The sequence below is a fragment of the Argiope bruennichi genome, chromosome 5 (genome assembly GCF_947563725.1).
Source record: "Argiope bruennichi chromosome 5, qqArgBrue1.1, whole genome shotgun sequence".
In the NCBI taxonomy this organism is placed as follows: Eukaryota; Metazoa; Arthropoda; class Arachnida; order Araneae; family Araneidae; genus Argiope; species Argiope bruennichi.
In genome coordinates this window covers 61,178,247-61,203,998 of record NC_079155.1, presented here as the reverse complement: position 1 = coordinate 61,203,998, position 25,752 = coordinate 61,178,247, and the positions used below count along the sequence as shown (strand labels likewise).

Here is a 25,752-nt window from a genome sequence, read left to right as displayed (position 1 = left end):
GTTGTTATATAATCTTTTAGAACGTGTTGTTTGGAAATTGCGTTTGATACTTAATCACGGCAGATACGAATTATTTTTTCTCAAAGAAATAAAGACTTTTTCTGACAAGAGATGCCAATTGTTAAGAAAACAAAAAGCTTTTGTTTTATTTGTTTCACAATTTGATTCTGTGAAGTTTAATTTCGCTTTTTGACAGATAATGAATGAAGTGAATTTGTTTATTTGGCCCGAATTAGTATTTGGATTTGGCATTTTTACTATAATTAGTACCATAACATTATATGCATTTATGATAAAAATATGTGACTTACCTTGGCATTTTTAACTGCCATTGTAATGGAACTGATTAATGTGATATCGCTTTCACCCGGTAAATGTAACTCGAGTAGCATCTAACTATACATAGTCTCATTCTGTGTTTGTTATGATATTACAAATTTGAAATAGCTAATGCACTTCATAAACGGGAAATAGCTTTCACCATGTATCATTAAATATACATTAACTTATTCAATGTTAGTTACATACTACAAGTCTGAAGTAGCTAATGCACTTCACCGAGGCTATGTAGCTTTCTTTTTGTAGCATCTAACTATACATTGTCTTTCTCTGAGTTAGTTATGATACTAAGAATGTGAAGTAGCAAATACAAGATGCTTGATGGATTTATTACGTGAACATGATTTGGATCCATTATAATGAGTTGAGAATATTTCGGTATGATACAAATTATACATTGTACATACTAATTATACATACTAACTATACATTGTCTTACTCTGAGTTAGTTATGATACTAAGAATGTGAAGTAGCAAATACAAGATGCTTGATGGATTTATTACGTGAACATGATTTGGATCCATTATAATGAGTTGAGAATATTTCGGTATTATACAAATTTTTTTGTCTCAATAAGTTTTATTTACAGTAACATTTTCAGAATACTTAGAATTTTTAAAATTTTTATTAAATTGTTTGCGATTCATGCAACATTGTATGATTTTCTATTGCAGTCTTCATAATGGCATCCAAACCAAAAACCTTTAAAAAGCTAATGGTGCAGAAATTGACTTCGAACTTTCGGGAGGCTGTTTCGATTGAGACTGTCGACATGTGCCATCCAAAAAAGGGAGAAGTATGCGTTAAAAACAAGTAAGTCAAAATAGCACCGTACCATATCATGACATGAGTGATTATACTTAACTCGGTGGCACGAGTTTATAGTATTTATCGAATAATAAATTTCCATATTGCAATTAAAATTCAAATTTAAAACTCGTATTTCGGTGTTCCTTGCGAAGCTCGCACCAATATACCCATCGTTATCTGTCACTTCTACCGCATATCTGTCAATTCCCTTCTTTTATACTTCCTTTGTCTTTGGCTGGAGCAGCTATATGGAGATCAGTGGTATGACAATCATTTTTTTAGTTCTGATTCTTAAAAGAAAAGTGTTGGGAAATTCGAAACAGTAGTGTAAAAAGATTAAATGGTGCCCGTGGAATAATACGATTATTTCACAACAGTTTTCATCAATACTTTAGAAAGAATAAATGGTGTCCGAGATATAATATGATTATTTCACTTCAGTCGTCATCAATACTTTAGAAAAAGTAAACGGTGGCCGGGGCATAATACGATTATTTCGCCCCAGTCATCATCAATTATTTAAAAAGAGTAAATTGTGCCCAGGGCATAGTATGATTATTTTGCCCCAGTCATCATCAATTGTTTGGAAAGAATAAATGATGCTCGGGACGTAATATGATTATTTCACTCGAGTTGTGATCAATAGTTTAGAAAGAGTAAATGGTGCCTGGGGCATAGCATTAGTTTATTTTTCCATCATATGTAACTTTAAAAAGTGTGAAAAGCGCTTAACGTTTTGTTTATGGAATTCTCTCGTCCCCAAGAATGACACTTGAAGCTTCTATACTCCCTTCCTTTCATCCAGATCTGCACACCACTGGTTTGAATCGCTTCATTCTGTTATAGAATCGCTGTCAGAAACATTATATCGAATTGAAGAATTTGAATTTCTTATATATCCAGTAATATGATGATGATTCGGTACAAAACTGAATCTATTTTTGCACCAATGTCCTTTCATTTTCAAATTTGATTTAAAAGGCGAAATGAACGCTTTTCTTTTTACTTCCGAAATTGATACTCGTTAAAATTATAAAAAAATGGTCCGAAAAAAAATGCAATATAATTTATTTTTTCGCAACATTACGGGATGATTACAAATTGTTGAGATATATAAAAAAATTAATTGATGGCATCCGGTCATGCAATGACTTAAAAAAAATTTTTTTAAAGTGAATTGCGATAGTTTATTTGTGTTTTAGTCAGTTTTCAGAATTTTCAGAATTGTTACTATGGGTTATTAAAGCTGTTGCTATGCGGTACTCGATTTTCTTAATACGTAATATGGTTAAATTTATCAAAAGTGATTAATGACATATAAAGCCTATTAATCTATTTTTTTACTAAAATATGACGATACCAAATTAAAATATACATTTCAATCTATAAAAATATATCTGTAGAATTATTATATAAGTATTGTAATGCAAAGATTTTTTTTGTCAAAATATTTATAAAAGAAAAAATAAAATAAAATCTAGTTCATCCGAAATTTTATATATTTTCAAATCAAATATTTAAGTGTTTTATTAATTTTAGATTTCATAAAGTGCCATTTCAAAAGTGTTAATTTATAATTTTAAGTTAATTACAAAAAGAAACATCGTAACAATAACCTTATACACTCTTTTAAATTACCAGCGGACTTTTTTTTATCGATATACTATAATATAAGTAATAATTTTAGAGATACATATATATCGTATATTATTTTGTCTTCATTTTCACGCAGTGTGCAAACCATTGCTTTTGTAAACTAGAAGTTTAGTTTAGTTTAGTTATATTAACGTCCCGTTTGAAGCAACACTAGGGCTATTTTTGGGACGGACCTCGTAATTTTGAACCGCAATCAGATGACGAGGACGACACCTGAGCTGGCACCCTCCTCTCCCACACCACACCAGCGGGAGGACGTTTGGTCAGGACGGATTTAGCGTGCAACTGACCTCCTTACACGACGGTTCTTCGGTGGAATCGGGTCTCGAACCTGAAACCCTCCGGTTTCGAAACCGAGACCTTACCACCAGGCCACCGCGGCCCTTGTAAACTAGAAATAAACCGATTTTTATAAACCGGGAATTAGACTGATGAATGCATTTTGTTTGTGAGATGAACAGCTCAAAAATATTTACATTATAGTAAAAATGTAGAATGATCATAATACCTACTACATTCATTTAAGATCATAATACCTACTACATTCATTTAAGATCATAATAACTACTACATTCATTTAAGATCATAATAACTACTACATTCATTTAAGATCATAATACCTACTACATTAATTTAAGATCATAATAACTACTACATTCATTTAAGATCATAGTAACTACTACATTCATTTAAGATCATAATGTACTACATTCATTTATGATCATAATACCTACTACATTCATTTAAGATCATAATACCTACTACATTCATTTAAGATCATAATACCTACTACATTCATTTAAGATCATAATACCTACTACATTCATTTAAGATCATAATACCTACTACATTCATTTAAGATCATAATACCTACTACATTCATTTAAGATCATAATACCGACTGCTAATAAAGATGAATGTGTATGTGGAGCTGTTATATCATTTGGCCTGCAACTACCAAATTTACCGTACATATACATTGGAAAATGCGAAGTTTCACATAGAAGCAACTTTTTTTTTTAATATTTTAAATAGAGTTTATTTAAAAATTTATTTGAAATTTGGTGTTATTTCGTTATAATTTCAGAAAATATTCTTACACTAAGAAAATTTTACACCGTTTCAAAATTTAAAAAAATATCTTTTTAATGACACCAATTTTAAAATCGTACGAATTTTTCCTGCATTTTGGCAATATTATGATGCACAAAACTCTTATATACGGGTTCCTACCAATAAATTTTTGAGAACTCGTGGCATTGATGGTTTTTAAGCGATCTCCAACAATTTTGTGAGACGGACAGGAGTACAATACCTCTACTTGAAAGTATAAAAGAATGTTTCCAGTAGACCATTCTCATTCTTTTTTTAATGACTTTGATAATATTGAGCATGACGATGTCCAATCATTGCATTTGTCAAATCAATAATTCTTTCATTTAGTTATTCTACCAGGTATATTTAATGTTACATATACGAACGTAATCAAACGCATTAAGAATTAATTATAACATCGGTCATGTAATAATCAAAAATTTCTTCTACATTTTAGATATGTTGGCATTAATGCAACAGATGTTAATTTGACGAAAGGTCGATATTTAGTTAGTGCCAAAGTGCCATTTGGCGTTGGATTTGAGGTAAAAAAATTGTTTACCTGTTTTATAAATATTATTATTAATAATAAAACATTTTTTGCTTTTTAAGGTAAAAACTGGATATTTATGAAAGCCACAAAACGTTAAAACTATTTAGAAAATGTTTTTAAAAATATTAAAATTTTTTTCTTTACCAGGGTTAATTTTCACAATTTAAAAACTCGTGGCATTTATGGCTTTTATGCGATTACCAAAAATTAGAATTTTATTTTATTAAAGGGACAATCCCATATTTTTATATTAAAAGATAGTGTCAGTATAAGTTTAGGAAGTCATCCTCAAAAACTACTAAATGTCATTAAATCAGGGCATTTGGAAATTGGCATTCTCTAACAAATAACTAATTACCAATAATTTGACAAAATTGATTTGACTCTGTTCGTCTTCTATTGTGATAACTTAAAAACGCTTTGAATTAATCCGGTGGAATTTCGTATATGGACTTAACAACACATTTGTAGATTTCTATTAAATTTTGAACGAAGAAGCTGTAAGCTAAAACCAAAAGAAAATTGAAGTCTTTTCAATTAATAGTCAAATGATCCGTTGTTTGCTGAAGATAATTAACATGCTTGATTGCTTCCTTAATATACTTCAAATCATTTCTCTCGTTCATTCACTCTCTTCTATTCAGCTTTCGAAGAAAGGAATCAATTCAGAATTTAAAAATTGAATTGGCCGGCCAAATTTTAGATGTATTGCTTGAATATGAATTGACTGTATCGTAAAAACGTTAACGTAAGCCAATTCAGTACTTTCGATTTTATTTATGTAGAGGTAAAAAGAATCTTATTTTCAAACATATAGAGATCATACTATGAAATCGAATGATCTTCAACTTTGTCTTTGAAAGAAAGTTTCACCTTTATTTTAGGGTGTTGGTGAAATAGTGGAAATTGGAGAAACTGTTGAAAATTTTAAAGTTGGACAAAGTGTAGCGTACATGGATGTTCGATGTAATGCTTATGCTGAATATGTGGTATGTATGAAACTATGCTTATATTTTCCTCTCTGTCCTTCAAATTCAAATTAACAGAATTATATACTATATGCGACACTATTTTCTTCAAATTACATTCAATAATAAAAAAACATTACTTTCCTTTTGTTACCCTTAACCTTATAATGCAGACTATTTATTAAACATCAAATTGTATAGTGAATAAGAAGTTTTATTTTAAAAAGTTACGAATTTTAAGCTATCCCAAACAGGTTTACTTCTGTCTCTACGTTAATTAAAAGCCAAGCTTTTAATATTTTCGCAATGATCGGCAAACCGGAAGTGGACATTTAAATAACCGGAAGCACCGATTTAAAGGGCCAGAAACATGTTAAAAATTTGAATAAGCACAAATTTCGCTTTAAATACGGAAAATGTTTTGCATGGAAAAATGCAAAATGCCAATGAGAGTTTCAACGGTGTTTTGTAGAAATTTGTACTTAAAGATGTCTTTGTTGAACTCCGAACCCACAGATTAGAGGCATTTATGTTTGTAATGCATTTTAAAGAACGTTTTATAGGATTACTATATATCCTTCAGGTTGTTAGAGTGTATCCTAGTGCAAATGTAGTTAGAGCATTTTCTGAGCTCGACAAAGACAGAATAAATAAATCTAGGAGGCATTCACTGCCAAATGCAAAAATCGCCAGAAAAAAATGATTATAAAAGGAAATTTATTAAAAGCTGATGAAAAGAAAAAACGTTTAACCTATAAATGTGGTGAATTTTAAGTATGTACACACGTAATTTATTATTAAAACATGTTAGCGTATATTTTAAATGGGTTTTTCTCAAAACTGATTTTTTTCTTATTTTTTGCTCACTTCAAATCAAATTACACAAAAGATAATTATTATATTACTATGAAATTTGGTGGACTTTATCTTTGCACTATTTTCTAGGGAATGAATTAAAAAATTCTAATTGTGTGAGTATTTTTTTTAATTTACAGCCTTTAATTTGAATAATAACGTCATAAATTTACTAAAAATTTCGCGATAAATATTCAATTGGCTCTAAAATTTTTATTTATTATTATAACCCTAAGCTTGTATTTCATACCCCAGAGAAAACTATGTAATTTATTTTGTAATAAGCTTTGTTCGGATGAGAGTAATAGTTTTTGGTGTTGCCAATTTGAAGTTTTAAAAATAATTTACTTAAATTTATGCTATTAAATACCAATTTTCAAAAAATTATTAATGTTTATTTCAAATATTGACATGCTATTGCTAATCTTGAATAGTCTTAAGCCTAGAAATAGGGTTTAAGTATGCCTACACCATGTTTTTCTAAAAAAGTGCTCCGAAAGTGTTCGGATACCTTAAGCAATTTTGGTAATCCGTTATATTCCTTGCAGGCTTTTTTTTATTTGTCTGAATCTTCTATTCAAGTATCTAAAATAATAATACAATATAATTATATAGGAGTAATGATATAAAAAAGATAGGAATTAAATAATGTAAATAAGCAAAGTAAGAAATAACTAAAAAGATGAAAGATTCTAAAACAAACAAAAAAAAAATAGTTGTTATAATTTCTTGTTTAGGAAAATTCTGTGTTCTCATCAATCATTGTTATATTTTTTTGTGCATTTTACTGATGTGGAGAGGTAAGATTCGCCAAACTTTCACAGAATGAAATGGCAACGCCTGTGAAAAGCTGGCCCATCACGGAAAGCTTCCCACTCATAAAGAACAGAATAAAATATTTCCTGACAATACGAAATTCGTCGACGTTAATTTTCTTTTTTTTAAATATATTTTTTAAAAATAAACTCTTTCTCTTTCTTTAGAGTATAAGTTGAGTGGCAAGGAAACATAAAAAGTTTGATAACCAACAACTGATAATTTATTTAAGAAATAACGTGTAAAACAAGAAATTATTTGTAAAAAAACAAAAACAAATTCGTTTAAAACAATAAATAGTACTAATAAGATGACTTACTTTTTTTTGCTAATTTACGAGCTTTATCAGCTATTATAAATTTATATGTTTTATTGGATATGATAAACTAAATATCTTTAAAGAAAACGTTTAAACAAACGATTTAAGATATTTTTGGTTTCAGAAGTAGAATTATATCTCGATAAATTCTCGTCAATGAATCTAATTGCAACAGCGTGTATAGATTGTAAAAATGCTTAATAATACTTATTTTTTTTATTGATATAAGCTTTCTGTCAGGGAATTAATGATGGTAAAAATGAAATCAAATAATTGATTATTAAGAGTTGATTTCGGTATAATAATTCCAGGAGAAAAACCTTGATGTATTAATACTTGTTTTCATAAAAAATATCGTAAGAAATTGAATTATGGATAGACAGGAAATAGATCCAATCTTGCAAGAGAAATACTTTATTTAAATACATTTTCATACTTTAATTGCTGTTTATGAGATTAATTTGAATTACATTATTTGTTTTTACATTTTTGTTTAGTGTCTGCCTGCGCAAGAGGTTCTTCCCATTCCTAAAACTATTCCTGATTATTTGGCATTATTGGTAGCAGGTCAGACAGCTGCAAAGGGTTTAGACAGAGTAAGTGCATTTTACTTTTTTGTATACGTAGTATAAAGAAAATATAGTAATCGTCAAAAAATTCGAATGCGAGATTTTGACGAGTTTCCACGCTTTTTGACCTCTCTGAATTCGAAAAACTTATTTTTGGAAAATATCAATCCATCCATCTGCCTATATGCGACAAAGATAACTCAAAAGCGCATTGAGCTAGGCGGTCGAAATTTGATATATTGTCTGTACACCACATTTGTAGATTTTCATCAAATGTTGAGTAAAATCTGTTCAGAGGAAATCCGGCAGTTCGAATATATGTTAACACTATAATTGGAAAACGAAGAGACTAGATAGCTAAAATAGACACCTGTCATATTTTGAGCCAAACCCAACGACGTTTGTTGACTGTCTTTTCGTCTGTTCTTTCAGAAATATGTAAACGCGATGATTCAAAAATGCAATGACTTAAATATATCTATTTGGTATTTTCTGACTGCACTCGTAGTTCTATGTAAAACGTTGGTTTCAATAGGTTGGGAAAAATGTGCCTAAAACACAAATTCAGTTTTTGGATTATTTTAATGAATGGCGAAGGATTAATACCAAAAAACTCGCCAACACGATAGATTCAGTAAAATTCCTAAATTCACGCCAAAAGTTAATATTTCATAACTATTGTACGCCAGTACCATGCAAGACGCTCTGTGGCATGATAAATTTATTAGAGAGTAGGCGAGAAAGTTTTGGTAGACAATTCTTACTGATTTATATTTGTTTTAAATATCCAAATTCTATGTTTTTTATTTGCAAATTAAAATATACTCACTAGATGCGAAAACAGAAATATAAAAAAATAGAACTTTTTGTAAAATGCTTATTAATTATTTTTTGCATTATTATTTGTACAAAACACAAAATTTAGTTAATACTATTATGACAAAACATCCCAATTAATTTGGGATGTTTTTTATTTTTTTATTTTATCTCCCAATTTGAAAAAAAAAATGCTGATTTTTAAAATTAATTACATTAAATATTAAAATGTTTTTGAAACATTTTATATAATTTTTTACAATGTTTAAATATTGCAATGTAGTTTGTTAAACAAAATTTTTATTTGTATCTTCAGGTTCTGTATTTTCTTTGATTAAAATTCTACATTTATATTCTAAAGAATTCGGATAGACAACTTTAAATGTTATATTTCTCAAGTTCTGCAAATTATATTTCAAGTCCTCAAGTTCACCGCAAATAAAAACGGTCATCTAACACATATTGTGCTAAGTTGCAGTGACATAGTTGCTTTGTTTTTCTGTAGAACACTGAGTAGTATGGTCTACTTATTTTAAGACTTCTGTATAATTTTTTTGTTTTTTTTGTTTCTCCATAGAAAGAGACCAATTTTTTTTAGGATAAGACTTTTGCTATCATTTTAGAGTTAAAAAAACTTGTTGTTGTTGAATTTTTTTTCCATTTTATAGGCTGCTCGAATTACATCTGGAGAAACGGTGCTTATTACTGCAGCTGCGGGTGGTACTGGTCATATTGCAGTAAGTATTATTTTAAAATATTATTGTTCCAAATTTATTCCTTCTCATGTTGAATTAAGGCACTTTATTCCAAGTTATTCAGTGGCTAGTGTTTCATCTATATATATATATATATATATATATATATATATATATATATATATATATATATATATATATATATATATATATATATTTGTGGTAAAGTTATATCTAAGTTAATGCTCTATCAAATTTAACAAAAGGAAACCATCAATACAGTTACAAACAATGTTGATATAGTATTTTCAGTTGCTATTTATATGGCCACTTGCTTGTCAATGCAAAAATACATTTTTTGATGAATAAATCAAGAAGGAATGTTTTCAACTATGATGAGTAGGGTGTTTTTATGCTATCAGAAACAAACTTCTATTTTAAAGAATTAAATATTTTTACTCTAGTTAAATATATGTAATTCGTTAAATGAAATTGAATCAAATTCAGTCCACTGCGTTGTAATCAATTGAATGATAAATAATGGATTCTGATTTAATTTCGTTACATGTACTTCCTATTTTGAAGCAACATGAGAGTTCTTGGGGGATATACTTTATAATTTTGCACTGCGGTTAGATGATACTGTTACAAACCTGTAATTTTGTTTTCCAATACGACTAGTGTCATCGTAAGAAAGACAGGATGTACGATCTGTCCTGTGCGTGCTGAGCTTGGTGACCATTTGGCGACTTGGTGATAAATTTGGCGACTTTGGCGACAAAATGGATCATACTGGAAAGTTCGAGAAGTTTCACGATCCATCCAGTTGGAACCGAGATACACCCAGAGACGTCCTGATTGGTCTGGAAGATTCTATACCCGCCCCCCGCAACTATAAAAGACAGGCACTCTCAAGCTGCGAAGAGTGGTGTAAGTTATGAGTCCTGACACTCGCCATCTCCAAATTTAGTCGAAGAAGGCCACGGCAAAGTATAGACAGCAAAGCACTGTGAAGTCTCTCCTTACCGGGGGTAAGCCTCATGCCGGGGCTAGGCGCCCTGTCAACCCAGCCATCAAGCTGCGAAGAGTGGTGTAAGTGAAGTCGTGTGAGAAGTAGCGAGTCAGCAGCTAAAGCGAGAAGGTCAGCCGTTGGAGAGACGGTAGAGCGAAGCTCCCAGGAACCCCTCTCCTGCTGGATTCTGTCTATCCTCTTCGTGTTCTGCTGTCTACTGAAGTGTGCTACTGTCGTCTACTGTGTTCGTCTCTGCTGTGCATAGTTGTCTTCGGCGTACTCGTCGTCTTTGTGCTGTTCTGTCTTCGTTGTTTTTTTTCTACTACCACCTGCTGGTTGAGCGTTCTCCACACCATATCACTTCCACTATCCAAACGAACACCCTGAAATTTCGTAACAATTCGTAATCAGCCACTTTCCATTCCAAATTTTCATGCCACACTTGTGGGATATTTGGGCCCATGGGATTTAAAATGCTTTAGATACCCTTTTATGTCGTTTTTTTTAATGGAATATGGTCACTAACCCGGAATTATCAGTCCTGAAGCAGAGATCCTACCATCCGAACACCTGAAAATTAAATTTTTAAATTATTAAATACATTTTTCTGTATTGTTTGTCTCATAATTTATTTTGCGTTAGTTTCCAATTGTAACAATTGGGTTCAAAAAATGTCTTCTTTCAAAAAATGAATTTAATAAAGGAAAATTTTCTTTTTCATTTCTAAATATATTTAAATAGAAAATAAATTTTCTTCTGAAGAATAAACACTTTATCCGTATAGCTTAAAATAGAATCTTCCGCACTCTTATCGATTTATTATATTATTATTATAACTAACTATATTGTTATTTATTATTTACTATTATATTATTATTTTTTTTAATATTTGAGTACAGATTTAAGTTTTGAAAAAAGAAGTTTAGAGAAAATTCCTTCAAAATTAAAACAAAAACAAAAACAGTGAGAAGTATTTAAATTATATAAATGCTGATTGTAATAAAAATAAAAGTTCTGTGCAAAAATAACTCTTTTTGTAATGAAGAATAATTTCAAAGTGGATGTTAATTTCAAAAGAATATACTTCGAATTACAATCAATATGTTTATCACATAATTTACGAATTGTTTCTTTTGTAGTAATTTTCAATGCAAGAACTGTTAAATAGGAAACATTTGCTATTTAACGAATGACTGCATTTCTATGCTTTTGCACAAAAAGTAAGCAAATAAAATAAGAGTAAAAAAATAAAGAGTGCAATTATTACAAGAGCAATGAGCATCTCTATGCTTTTTTACTATAGAATACATATTTTAATATCAGATATTTAGTTAATATATCATAAGAAACTCCACATAGATTTTTTTGAAATAAAATGAAATAGCATTTATATTGTTAGAATAATTTATAAACGCTTTAGTAACGCTAAAAACATTTATTTGTATATGCAGGTGCAATGGGCTAAAGCGGTTGGCTGTCATGTCATTGGCACATGCTCATCGGAAGAAAAAGAGAAAATCTTAAAGGTTGGACTTTTTTTTTCATTTATTAATGCATTCCTTTAAATTTATGAGCTAAATACTTCTTTAAAAGTGTCGTGATAAATTTTAAGATAGAAACGTCACTGCAATCAATATCAAAAATTGAAGTGTGAATTAACGATGGAGCTTCATCTAAATGTCAGAACAGAAATTCATAAGCGACTACAGTATTTACTTCGGCAATATTACTTACAATAGAATAATTCACTTTAACACTTCATAGCTCATGGCATACATTATTTAATCACTTATGAAAGAGGAATAGTTTAAACGAGTAATCAGCTTATACCCAAATTATGTGTACATGATTTCATAGATCGATTTTATTTTGTTCAATGGCTAAAATGTAATATTTGGCTGTGCTGTATAAAGATGAGTTTTAAAATTTCCTCTAAATTTGATTTTTTTTAAAGGAAATCCCAATCTTCAATTACTGAAAAAGAATTAATGATTTTTTATTGCAGTAGCAAATGCATTTCTTAAATCATTTTGACTATGAGAATGGAACTTTCAGCGAACTGCTCGATTACATGTAATTTGGTTTTCAACTGGTGTAGTAGAAAACAATGTTTATTAAAAACAGCTGTACCTAAATCCAGCGGAAGTATACAGGCGTAAAATGAAATAAATGTAATTTTATAAATATTATGACAGAAAGAATTTGCTAAAAGGATCTGGATAAATTTAGATTTATCCGCGTGTTTTTAAATTTTATTTTAAATTTTTATTTGCTGATTAAATTAAATTTTTTTTTTTCATTTGGCAGATGGAGCTCTTGTGAAGTATTTCCACCGTTTTTTTTTTTGGGGGGGGGGAATTCAAGCTTTTTTGACAAGAAAAGATCGATTTTCACGTAGATAACCAAATAGTATAATTTGCTTTCTCTTTGAATTGGATCAATACTATTCTGAAAAAAAAGAAGCAATATTTAAAAAAGGACAATATAAGATTTCTAATGCCAAAATTGATTTCGTTAAGCTTTTGAAGTCCTTTTATAGATTCTTTCTATCCATGTACTGACCATTATTTTAAATTGTATCCGAACTTACAACTCAATTTGTATTGTGCACAATCTCGGGTAGCATGTCACACTTGGATGAAAATGAAACAACCTCTATTATCAGGAAATGCCAATCACACACACACACACAAAAAGCAATTATGTTTGCTTTATTCTTGAAGAAAATTTCTCGCTATTTCATGAAGTAATTTTTTTATAACATTTAGTATGCAATGAAGAATATTTTTGTTGAAAGACAATTTTTTTAATTGTACTTTCAATAATGGAAATGTAATCTAGGCATTAAACAGTTCCTCTCGAGATGTCTTTTAGAGTTTAGGGCCAGGAATAAGCAATTAAATAACACATATAGGGGGACTATATGAATAACACACATAGCTTTGGGGCATTTTGGGCTTATATCAATTAATCAAATATCGAAATTAATAATTTTCCGCTCCAGGTTTGCAAGATTAACTACTAAATCGTTTAATTATTTATTGTTAGGTTTTTGAAACAGTATTGTAAAGGTTGTGCAAAGTTCGAATATTTTAAATGTTTGAATTGATAATTTTCTCATTCTGACTGAAGAATAATTCATAATTTTCGTTAAATAAAATAATTTAGTTTTTGAAATAAATTCTTTACTTTAAAAAAAATGAAACGATAATAACCATTTGGTGCATTAAAATTAAATTATAACTGTTTTTGCATTTTAGCTCTAATAAAGAATCTTTTGCTTTTTTTCTGTATTTCTCATGTCTTAAATATCTTTATCATAAAACAAAATTATGGTCATTTTTATTTATTTATGAAGGAACTTGGATGTGATCGGATTATCAACTACAAGAAAGAAGATTTGGGAGAAGTACTATCCAAAGAATATCCGGTATGGCTTCAAATATTATCAGCTTTTTTAGAGTTTTAACTACACTCGCGTTTTCTAAAATTAACAAAAAATGTCTTACATCTGAATGTATGCAATGGAATAATTAATAAAATAAATATAAAAACTAGTATTGTTTACAATATTAAGAAAAGATTCGTAACAGAATTGGAAACTTTAGTTTACAGACGAGTAAGTAAATATAGAATTGTTTTCTTTTATATTCGTTTAAAACTAATTATTGTAATACATACTTTTAAATTTATTCAAATTTGCAGTTTCATTGGAAGTATTTTCTGTAAGGAAATGATTATATTAAATATTTCCTTACAAGTGCCACTGTAATACATATTATTTATATAGTATATATTTCGGTCTTCCAGTCAAATCTTTGCTAATCCAAAAACTGTACTTTTTAAGGCACCAAATTGAAAATTTTATTTTGAACTTAAATTATATATAAATTTATTCTAATATTTTAGAAATTTTTTGCATTTTAAACTATTAAACTTAAAATAGTTTTGAATAATGTACATCATATAACGCACTATTGAAAATTTTGAATTTAATATAATTCTGGTTTTAATAAGTTTTATCAAAATTTCCGGAATTTCCTTCAGATTCAAATAAAAAACGAATTGTATTCTAATTAACACATTGATAAGCGCTTGTGATTCACACCTTTTATCTAATAAGCTAGCATCTGTTATTCCACTAAATAAGCCATTCAATTGAGAGACGGCAAAGAAGTGACCATCTAATTAGATATGTTACGATGAAAGACCAAAAATTGGAAAATGTTAACTTTTATTGGTGAAAGTCAACATTCATATGGTGTACGTCAGTAACATTTGCTGAACATCCTTATTTCTAACTTATACAAGCAAATGCCGACGTTCACCATGCACTAATGGTGAATGTTGAACATGTCGGAGATTGGCATTTTCTCCGTATTTTAGGTAGATAAAACGTCACAAGTGTGACGTAACTTTTTCGCCTCTCTTGCAGAGAAAAATGACCAATCACGGTGAAGAGAAGGGGTTCGTCATTCTGTAGAGGAGTTTTCACTGCGGAACTAACTGGAGAATTTAAATGCGTTGGTAGATTTAAGAGGCAGCCCGGGATTATTATTTTTTGTTGGGAGAGGGGGGGGGCATGTAACTTTAGATTCTAGAGTGAGAAGAAGGGGTGATCAATATTACTACCCTTCTTAATAATGATAACATTTATCGCAGTACCTGCTAAGCAGTAAGATTTTAATTATAAGTTTAGCCTACAAAGAATTTGCTTTTTATTCTGTTGTGGGCTATTCTGTTATAACCTCGCCATTAGGATTCACTGAAAAATAACCTTCCTAGAATAAAAAGAATAAAAATATTTTTGCTACGTTTTAAAATCATATCTTATTGAGGGAGCTTGGTACCCCAAAACCTTAAAAATATCAATTTTTTTAAGACAAAAAAAGATTGGAATAATATTTAAACATTTCAGCATCATTAAAGAAAATCAGCTTCAAAAACTTCCTCACCTTAAAAGTTAAAGTTGTCAATTTTTGAATTAGACCCCTTAAATTTATTTTTATATAATAAAATTTTAATAGCATATATTTTTTGTTTGAAGTTATCTTTGTTGTCTTTTTTCGACCTTTACCAAAGAATATTTGTGTTTGTCGACATACACCGGAAATGGTCCGAATATTCAAGATCATAATCAAACATTCGGTTTTTCACCGACGCATTTAGTATGTGTTGATATTCACCAGTGAAATGCGACATTCTTGAGTTTCGATCTTTTACGGTAACAGATAGATGATTCGAATCACAAGAGTAAACCTTAGCAGATGACAGGTTAAAACTATTTATTTGACAAGTATAGAAGCAAAAGAATTCTTAAATACTGTAGTAAATTCTAATTAATCATAATTTTGCAGAAAGGAATCAACGTGATATGGGAAACAATCGGAGGAAAGGTTTTCACAGAATGTCTAAAACATCTGGCTATCCGTGGAAGGTTGTTGATTGTCGGCGGCATATCTGGTTATAAAACAGAAAATAAAGAAGCCCTTACGAAAGTAGACTTGTCAAATTTGCCTTCACAAGTAGGAGTTTTTATTTTTTATATTTTGAATAAGATTTTAATATCAATAACATCATATTATTATTGAAAATAATTTTTTCCCCCACAAACTTACAGTACCGGTTAAATTTTTTTACTTCCTCTCTTCCTCTTTGATTTTTTTTTGTTAAACTTATAGTCTGATTTTCATCAGAAATATATTGGTTTATAAAAGAATTAGTGCCTGTTTAATATTAATGAAATCTTTTATAAATATAATTCTTTATACTTTCTTATAACAAGGTTATGTAACATTACAGTATCGAGATTTTTAATGAATATGAGCACCATAACTCCCAATAGCAAAAAATCAGAAGAATAGAATTATTTTTACACATAGAACTAATGGTCTGTAACTAATTTTGAATTAAAACAATCAGCTCGAAGAGTCGCCCTCTTATTTCTTCACTATATGATGAAACGAAGCATGAAATATTAGATTTTGAATTGATTTTTTAAATGAAACTACGAACTAGTAATAACACAGTTTTTTTGAAGTTTTTTGTTCTCAGGTATTTTTATACTCTTTTTTAAGTGTATGCTTAAAAATAGTTATAAATTAGTTAACCTCTTTAAATGAAATTTCTTGTAAATAATGCAGATTTGTTCATAGATTTAGAAAATAATATCACTGGCATCATGTCATAGCATTTTCATTTATCCATTACCACTCCGATTCATACAAATGATTTTGTAATATTTAACGGGATATAATAATCAAAATGTGATGAGCAATGTTTTAAAATTCATTAGTAATTACTCTATTAATATGTGATACAAACAATTTTTGCGAATTTTATTTCTTTCATTCTTTTAGATTTTAAATATAATTTCATTTCATTTATTAATTTTCATTGCAATCATTCATTTCATCGAAATTTTAATAATAAAAAAAATAAACAAAATTTTTGCTTTTTCACCCGATAATTCTGGAACGTCTTATTACACAAAGCTGATATTTACACCATTTTAAAATTTAAAAATAATTTTTAATGATATTAATTAATTTGTTGCGCACCCTTTTTTAAAATTTTGATAATTTCTTTAAAATATTTTTTTGAATAACTTTTAATAATAAATTTTATCGTTTCATTAAATATTTAATCTCATCTTTCAATAATGAAAAGGAAGTACAAAGAAAAAATATTATTATCTGCATTGTCTATACGAAGAATCGGAAAGTAAAATTACATTATTTCAGGAGAGAAAATGCAATTTGAAATGGATTACTCACTTACTTACGTTTTACTTATTTTACTTTACTTAAGTTTTTATTGTACTCGATTCCATGAGAAAAGGTAATATACTAAAAAAGCAATCGAAATAAGACGGCTCTATTATCTGACATAAATCGGTGCATAAAATTATTTTCAGTTCAATTATTTTATGAACATCAAGTTATTCTCAAGAAATTTGATTGATATTGTATGCTACTAATTTTCAAGGTGAACCAGTTGGTTGCTAAAGGAAAGCAGTAATTCAATTAAATGAAAGAAATATGTATTCTTACATACTGATCTTTCCCACAGCTTCTTACTAAATCTGCGACTGTCCAGGGTTTTCTCTTCACCCAGTACCCTGATGAAGAGGGTTACTATTTCAAATACTTGAGCGAAAGTCTTGAAAGTGGAAAGTTGACTGTTGTATGTGACAATGGAGAAAAAACGACGGGAAGTGAATTTTTTGGCGTAGAAGGTATTATCAAAGCAGTGGAGGTAAGCTGTCATTTTCATTAAGTTCTATTTAATTTTTCATAATAAATAAATTTGAAGGGAATCAATGCCATTACTTTTCTCGCTTATGCAAAGCATTCAAATTAAAAATATTTTTTCATAAATGAACCTTTTTGGGCTGTTAAAAAATAGAAAAACAAAGAACAACCTTGTTGTTAATCGAAACTTGAAACATAAAAATGTTCAATTTAAATTTTTCAATGTTAAGGTCACCAAGGGCGGGAGATCATTGACCTGGCCACTATTCAGCAGTCATAAATATTTACAAAACGTTTCCTTGTCATGTAATTATACTAGCAGGGTAGCAGTATTACAGAATCTTAACAGCGAGAAATGAATCACATATATGAAACTAATTGCGTTCAATCTAACGGTGGCTCGTTGTGCCAGATATTTCCATACATGAACATCATTGACCTGGTCGCCATTCAGCAGTCATAAATATTTACAAAAATTTTCCTTGTCATGTAATTATACTGGCAGGGTAGCAGTATTACAGAATCTTAACAGCGAGAAATGAATCACATATATGAAACTAATTGCGTTCAATCTAACGGTGGCTCGTTGTGCCAGATATTGCCATACATGAACATCATTGACCTGGTCGCCATTCAGCAGTCATAAATATTTACAAAAAATTTCCTTGTCATGTAATTATACTAGCAGGGTAGCAGTATTACAGAATCTTAACAGCCAGAAATGAATCACATATATGAAACTAATTGCGTTCAATCTAACGGTGGCTCGTTGTGCCAGATATTGCCATACATGCATATCTGCAACTTTTCAAAGCTACACTCCAGACATGCAGAAAAATGTATGGGATGAGTTATCGTATACTTTTTTTTTTGTTTTCTTTTAATAGCCTGCAAAGTTGAGGTATTCATTTATGAATACACAGTATTATAATCTTTGAGTGATTCGAAAATTATTACACTTTCAAGGTCGAAGTTTCAGAAAAGTCTTTGGGATTTTGTCTGTCTTCAGTTTTATCTGTTTAGGGAACACAGCTCCAAATGATGCCTGTCAAACGAATGGAATTCAGTACGAAATTTGTAAATCATAGTGAGTGTCAATCTGCCCATGGGAAGTTTCCCCGTCTCTATGCAATTTGATAGATGAAATATGATGTATAGTGTTATCACCAAAATGATAGATCAGTATAAAAATTTGGACTGGGTTCTTAAACTCTCTGCCCCTTCTTAGGCTGTCAATTTGCCCACTGGCTGCCCCACTGGCTGCCCCACTGGCTGTCTCTCTGCCCATTCGTGTAGGCTTCGGTGGTCTGGTGGTAAGGTCTCGGCTTCGGAACCGGAGGGTTGCAGGTTCGAGACCCGATTCTACCGAAGAACCGTCGTGTAAGGGGGTCTGTTGCACGTTAAATCGGTCCTGACCAAACGTCCTTCGGCTGGTGTGGTGTGGAGTGGAGAGGGGGGGTGCCAGCTCAGGTGTCGTTCTCGTCATCTGACCGCGATTCAAAATTACGAGGTCCGTCCCAAAATAGCCGTAGTGTTCTTCAAAAGGGACGTTAATATAACTAAACTAAACCGTCCATTCGTGGGTCTCTGAACAATGTAAGTCTAAAACTCAATCAACAAGTGAATTATTGTCAATGATCTTTACAGCAAAATTTACTTCAATTTTGGATAAATTCATCAACTGACAGACTATTAATATGAACACGATAACTCTAAAATAGAAGCGAGTAAAATAATTAAAATTGTTTGTTCTTTAGATATCAAAACTGTAGATGTAAAATAAAAATTGGAAATTATCGAGAAGGAGTTCAAAATGCACATGCCCTTTCCCTTACGGATTCTCCTGCGAAACTGTCAAGTTTTCATACTAAATAAGTATATGCGAAGCCACCATTGTGAGTATATATTACTAAAGATATTGTTCCCCAAGGATAAGTCATATCACTGACTCTCCGACCTGCCCGAAGGCACACAGATAACGAAAACTGAATGACCGGACCGTCGCAATAGTAATACTGGCGGGAACTGTGGTTGAATCCTAAGGGCCATCACCGGCCACGGTATGGCCCTTAGGATACGAAGGAAGTACATCCCGTCATCGATGGGAGGAGCCAGATCCCCCACCATTTTGTGTACCCTCCAGGGTGGCGAGATCCAACCACCATACCGGAAGCATCTCATCCTCTTTCCGAGGTGCCCTCCCCGGGTGTTTTCCCCAAGGGTAAAAATAACCGTTAGACACTACCTATAAAAGTTGTATGCCTACTGTGTGTTTAATTAACTTCAAAGACTCAATTAGTTCGTTCTAATCAACGAAATATAATTTTAATAAACATAAAAAAAGATAACTTTAATGAACAAATCAAAAGTTGAAGAAACAGAGTTAACTCAAAGGACAAATGATTCCAACTCATTATGACTCATTTCCAACTGACTGCCAAAGAAACAAGCTTTTATACTGTAAAATGCACGGCGAATGTACGAAGCGACACTGTCGCATATATGATAATATAGTAGAAGTAAATGCCCCTACTGATTCTCTAGAGCAATTTTTATTATTTTTGAAAGCTCTCATTTAAAATACGAAAAACTTGAATATAACTTGAATTACATTTGTCAGAGGGTTCAAAAATTTGCTCATAAGTTTTGAGAGGAAATAGAAAAGAATAATATTTTTAACCTCACAGATAAGAAAGGGAAAATAGGAGATAAGAAAGGATGAAAAACCCTTTGTTATCGCCAATCAAACATATATTTTATCACATTTTTATTGTCCTTCATAAAAGATCACCAAGAGCATGATATATATGATACTTCTACTCCAAAGCAAATGCTATGATATAAAGTGTCAATCTAATTGTTCATCCCGAAAAAAACCCTGATGAGTTGCACTAGAACTGATACATTTCTTAGATGATCCCAATCACATTACCGATACTAAACTTTGACTGTTAGGAATTAGTGTTTTTATAAATTATATTCAGTTGGGGTGTGATACTTGTTTAAAAGTTAATATTGGCGGCATTTCCGTGTTGTTTCTACTTATTACTTAGCTCCTCAATTCTGAAACCCATATAGTCGAATATTTGTTAAAAAGTGTACTTTGGGAAAAATTAAAATTTAAATGTGTACTTTGGGAAAAATTAAAATTTAAATGTGAACAGAGATAACAATAATTTAACATATAAATAGCGAATTATAAAATCCTGCAAATTTCAGCTTTATCACAAATTCCAAGTAATTTACTACATTTTTTTTCATTTATTGTATTTCAAAATATGCAACCAAACAGTGCCTGCCCTGCAAATTTATCAGGTCATTTTAGTTTATTCTGAAGGTATTCTGACAATTTTGCTGGAGGTATCATTCAATGAATGATGTCTTTCAAATTTCTAATGTTCTGATATAATTAATAAATTCCATAAGTTTATATGGCTCTACATATAAACTATCGGGTATCTTTTTAAAATTTTTAATTTAATCTCTGTCGTTGTGTTGTGCATGTTGTTCACTGGTAATTGTTGCGCCAAGATTTTGAGTTAAAGTTTCACTGTGTTCGAAATTTCTGTGCTGTTCTGACTTTAAAGAACTGAATTCTTTTGTGTTGTTTCCTTCTATTATTGCAGGTTTCTGAAGTTTATTATAGGGATGTAGGGCTGTAAGTTTATTGATCCAGTTTTTTTCTTATTGATGCATTTTTGCGTTTCTCTATTTAATTTATCGTTTTTTTTTTATATGCTGGGTTTGCCATTTCGTATGAGCTTCGATTCCAAGTCGTAATAATTCTTTTTTACAGACTGAGCTGTGTTTCTATTTCTTCCGAGTTTTCGTGAAAAATATTGGTAGTTCCTTGGAAAATTTTTATATGAAATTTTCAAAGTTCTTTTCCACTGTATGTGCTGTTGAAATCTGTGTGATTGATCAAATCAATTCTAAATTCCATCCAGTTAATTTTCAATTTATTATTTTGTTTTGCTTTGTTGTTTTAACTTTAAAGTAGAAGTTTATAATTTGTGTTTTGTACGTTGGACGAAGTTCCGGCATGAAAATATACCGTAGTGGAATAAAAAGTTTGTCATAGCAAGATCTATGAAAGAAGCTGTGTATTTACTATATTGGGTGAGGAAAGGATGGGATGATCGCTAGTTCGTTTTTGAAGAGAATAACTTAAATTTTGTTTCTCCTTTCTATATTTGATCTTTTATTAATGTGACGAGCGTTAAAATTGCCCTTAAAATGCATATGTTACCTAAATTATTAGTATGTCAAAATCCTGAATGAGAATGTATCTGTTGAGAGGTCGAATTCTACATTGATCGGATCCGAGTTCCTCAGGCTGAATGAAATAATTGAAGCTTGTATTTGAGATAAGGAGGGAAGGGGGATTTTACAGTTTTTGATTAGAATGGCTACATCGATCCGAGTTCCTCAGGCTGAATGAAATAATTGAAGCTTGTATTTGAGATAAGGAGGGAAGGGGGATTTTACAGTTTTTGATTAGAATGGCTACATCTTCTCTAAATTTCATAAGGTTTGGTTTGTTCCGTAGTATTGGTGCGAACCATAATTTGACCTTTTCAAACCAATAGAATAGCTTAGGTGGTTCTTCAGGATTATAAACAAGCTCAATCCCGATATTATTTTAAACTCTGTAAATTGTTGTGTTCGAGATGTAAAGCCCTTAGCATCCCAGAAGGCTATCCTTATGCTGTACTGGTTATTTTCTATGGGCATTTACGCAATATTTAACTAACAGTTTGAATTATGCTTCTTCTGGATTTATAGATTCAAATAATCTTAACATCTCTAGTCTAGATTTTACAAGTACTCTTATCTCACTCGGTGCATTCATTTTCAAATGTTTCATTCATACTCCATAGCCAGCACGAAACGACCAATATTATGATATTTTCATGGTATTTAACGCCATTTAGAACATTAAAAAACGTCGTGGGGATATAATACGATATTTTATGCTAATAGAGTCAGATCATCGACAATAAATTGGGTTAGAGGCGTGGCGCCATCTGCTGGATCATGGTGTTGCCAATAACTGGATTGAATTTTGCTGATTGAGCTTAATGATTCTCTGTGACATGAACGAAGGATCATGATCTATTAAATAAGTAGGAAGAAAGTAATGATGATGCAACAGCGGATAGTTTGTAAAGTTTTCTTATTTTGTCTATGAAGCTATGCATTCTGCGAGCCCACAACTAAAGCAGATTCATTCTCTCAATGACAAGGTAATTTACAATTTGTTAATTCTTTCCACATTTTAAGCATCTAGTCTACCCTCCAGGTGATAGAACAATGATTAATTACAGAAAGGTAAAGCATTTTTGAAGATTTTCTTTAATTTTAGGAATTTGAGGTTTCAGCTGCAGGGAATCATTGCATTGTATATTATAGATATAGCAATTGGCTCAAACAACGGTATTCAAAACAAACCGCTTGTTCACTGCTAAAATTTCTTTGCTCATTTATTGATTTCATATCGTCTATGTTTGTGTTTATTGGTAGACTTTTAATTATGATTTAACATCAGCAAGATAATTATATAATTGCTGCTTAAAGTAGGTTTTATTTCTGTAATCAGCAATATTTAGAACTATTCTGATACAGCCATTTGAATGTTAACTTCCTGCTGTCTTAGTTTGCTTAGTTTGGTAGAATTTTAACCTGGTTCCGAAGTCGATTGGGGAAGCTGGCGCCTCAGCATTAGCTGAGCCGAAAGCGCATCTTTCACTTACACAAGGAGCAAGAGAAATTATTTCATTTGTGACGACTGCCTGTCTACTCATCAGAATGGAGAATTCTCCCTTTTCGATGAATTATAGTAGGATGTTTTAAGTGAAGATTGTGAATCGAGTCGGGTAGAATTAAATCAGAGTTGTGGTCCTGATTTCAACATTTTCCTGATCTAAGCATTTTCATCTGTTATATTCTAATCCTGTAATTGTCGAGTTATCTATTGTTTACCAACAGATTCTAAAACCCTCCTCGCTTTTGCGCATGGGTCAAAATAGGGATGAGAGGAAATATGAAAGCAGGAGATGTTTATATTTAATAATAAAGTAAACTCGCGTTAATCGCGGACTGAATTAAAATAAAATAACACGGTCAGAAACGACAAGATACTCATATATACGCGAAGAAAAAAAATCGAACTTGATTTCTGCCCTATTTAAATACGTTTTCGTTCCAAGAATTCCGGAAATGCGGCCATCTTTCCGCGTTTGACTCTTTAGCGAGATAGAATTGTCTAAAAGTGGTCGTCTCAGGATACTGAAACAAATAGTACCCGAATAATCCTAACTTTGTATTTGGAATAATTTCACTTCCTTCACAATCATATGGGTGCATAAAATATAAATTCAACATAATGAATTTCCATAAAATTTGAAAGAAATCTATAATTACCTATTATATTGAATGCTTTTCTAAACTTACTTTCAATTTGAACTGTTATAAAATATTCCAGCCTATATTGAATATCAGAAATATTTTAACCAGAATTGCTATAAAAGCGGCATGTTGATTCCTTTCATTATGAAAAAATATAAATGTATTTTTTTTCAGCATTTGCATTCTGGGAAAAATATTGGAAAAGTAGTTGCCCGTGTTTCGTGAACTGTAGCTGGTTTGCACGACAAGATTTTCTAGCAACAATTCAGTATCTATCAATCAATGTTTGATTCTAGACGAGAGGCGTAAACTCGTTATATGTTGATTTGTTTCACAATTATCAAATATTCAAGAATAAAATTGTATATATTTTGAATTCTTTGTAGTTATTTCAATAAAATTGACAGAAATGCTTGTATTTTGTCCAATATTTCATCGATAGCTTCAGTTTTCTGATTAATTTTATAATAAAATTAGAATATGAGAGAATTCACGTATTGCAAAGGAAAAGAATTACCAAAGTTTACACGATAAATTCTGGGGCACCTAAATAACGTAAAGAGAAAGTTAACTATACCTTTTATTTGAAGTAAATCGACTTTTTTTTATGTTTGTAGAAATGTCTTAAGTTCACTCATTTCCTAATCTTTTAGGTTTTTAAAAAATGTCTCGATATTGAGTGGAAGGCAAAGTATTAAAGTATCCAATAAGAATAATTAAATTCTTAAAACACTTTATCTATTAATTCGTAATTAAACTAATTCCATATGAATAATGCCATCTGGAAGCGAATTTGATAGACTATTTCTAGATTCCATAATAAAGTAAATTTATTCGAAAGTTCATTTTTTCTTCTACCAAAATTTGATGTGAATAGAAATGGGTCATATTGAATTTAAGTCTAAAATCCACTAGTTGACATACAAATTCAGTGAATTTTAACATTTAATTATTCTTAAGATACTGAGACCAAGTTTTTTTCTTTTGATATTTCTTACGCGAACAAGAATAAAAATTGTTACATTAAAATCATGCTGCTCCTGCAGACACGAGTCGATTCGAAGATCAACTTTATTTCCATATTCAAACTTCTAGAGTTTTTGTTCTAAAAATCTTAAAATGCAATATTTAGTCTTAACGAAAGAAGTGAACTTGTTTAAAACCCAACTTGCACTACATTTATCATTCAAAGATTCCAGTTTAAAAAATAATTGGATAGGGAAATGATTAAATGGAACACTTTATTGAAAAATATTTAACATGACAACCAAAAAAAGTTTGACTAGCCAATACCGAGAATGACAGACTTATTTTAAGAGAATATACATTTCATTCGCAATAAAACCCGTTAGTGCTTGAATTCTAAAACATTCAACACTGAATATATTGTAATAATTTATATAAAAATAATCGATAAAAATTTTTGAAAATAGCAATCGGAATTGCCTAAATTCTTATTTTTATTCATTTAATAGTAATTATTTAAATACAATTTTTAATGAATTGGCTGTATTTAGGGATAATTTTAAACAACATTCTCAAGAATATTAATTTGGAACGAAAACAATATGCAAGATGAAATTAGTG

At 30.5% G+C, this 25,752-nt stretch overlaps 1 protein-coding gene across 2 annotated transcripts in view; it reads left to right on the top strand.

The window, feature by feature from the left end:
* Window positions 1-24,579, top strand: part of LOC129969525 (prostaglandin reductase 3-like) — a 30,304-nt gene extending 5,725 nt beyond the window's left edge. For both annotated transcript variants that reach the window (XM_056084134.1, XM_056084133.1), the window contains exons 2-11: window positions 1,015-1,153; window positions 4,359-4,446; window positions 5,339-5,443; window positions 7,910-8,008; window positions 9,466-9,534; window positions 11,956-12,030; window positions 13,863-13,934; window positions 15,862-16,029; window positions 17,576-17,761; window positions 24,340-24,579. In XM_056084134.1, coding sequence (XP_055940109.1) covers window positions 1,023-1,153; window positions 4,359-4,446; window positions 5,339-5,443; window positions 7,910-8,008; window positions 9,466-9,534; window positions 11,956-12,030; window positions 13,863-13,934; window positions 15,862-16,029; window positions 17,576-17,761; window positions 24,340-24,390 — 1,044 coding nt within the window. In that variant the 5' untranslated portion in view covers window positions 1,015-1,022 and the 3' untranslated portion in view covers window positions 24,391-24,579. The remainder of the gene's footprint in view (window positions 1-1,014; window positions 1,154-4,358; window positions 4,447-5,338; window positions 5,444-7,909; window positions 8,009-9,465; window positions 9,535-11,955; window positions 12,031-13,862; window positions 13,935-15,861; window positions 16,030-17,575; window positions 17,762-24,339) is intronic.
* Window positions 24,580-25,752: the final 1,173 nt, after the last annotated feature.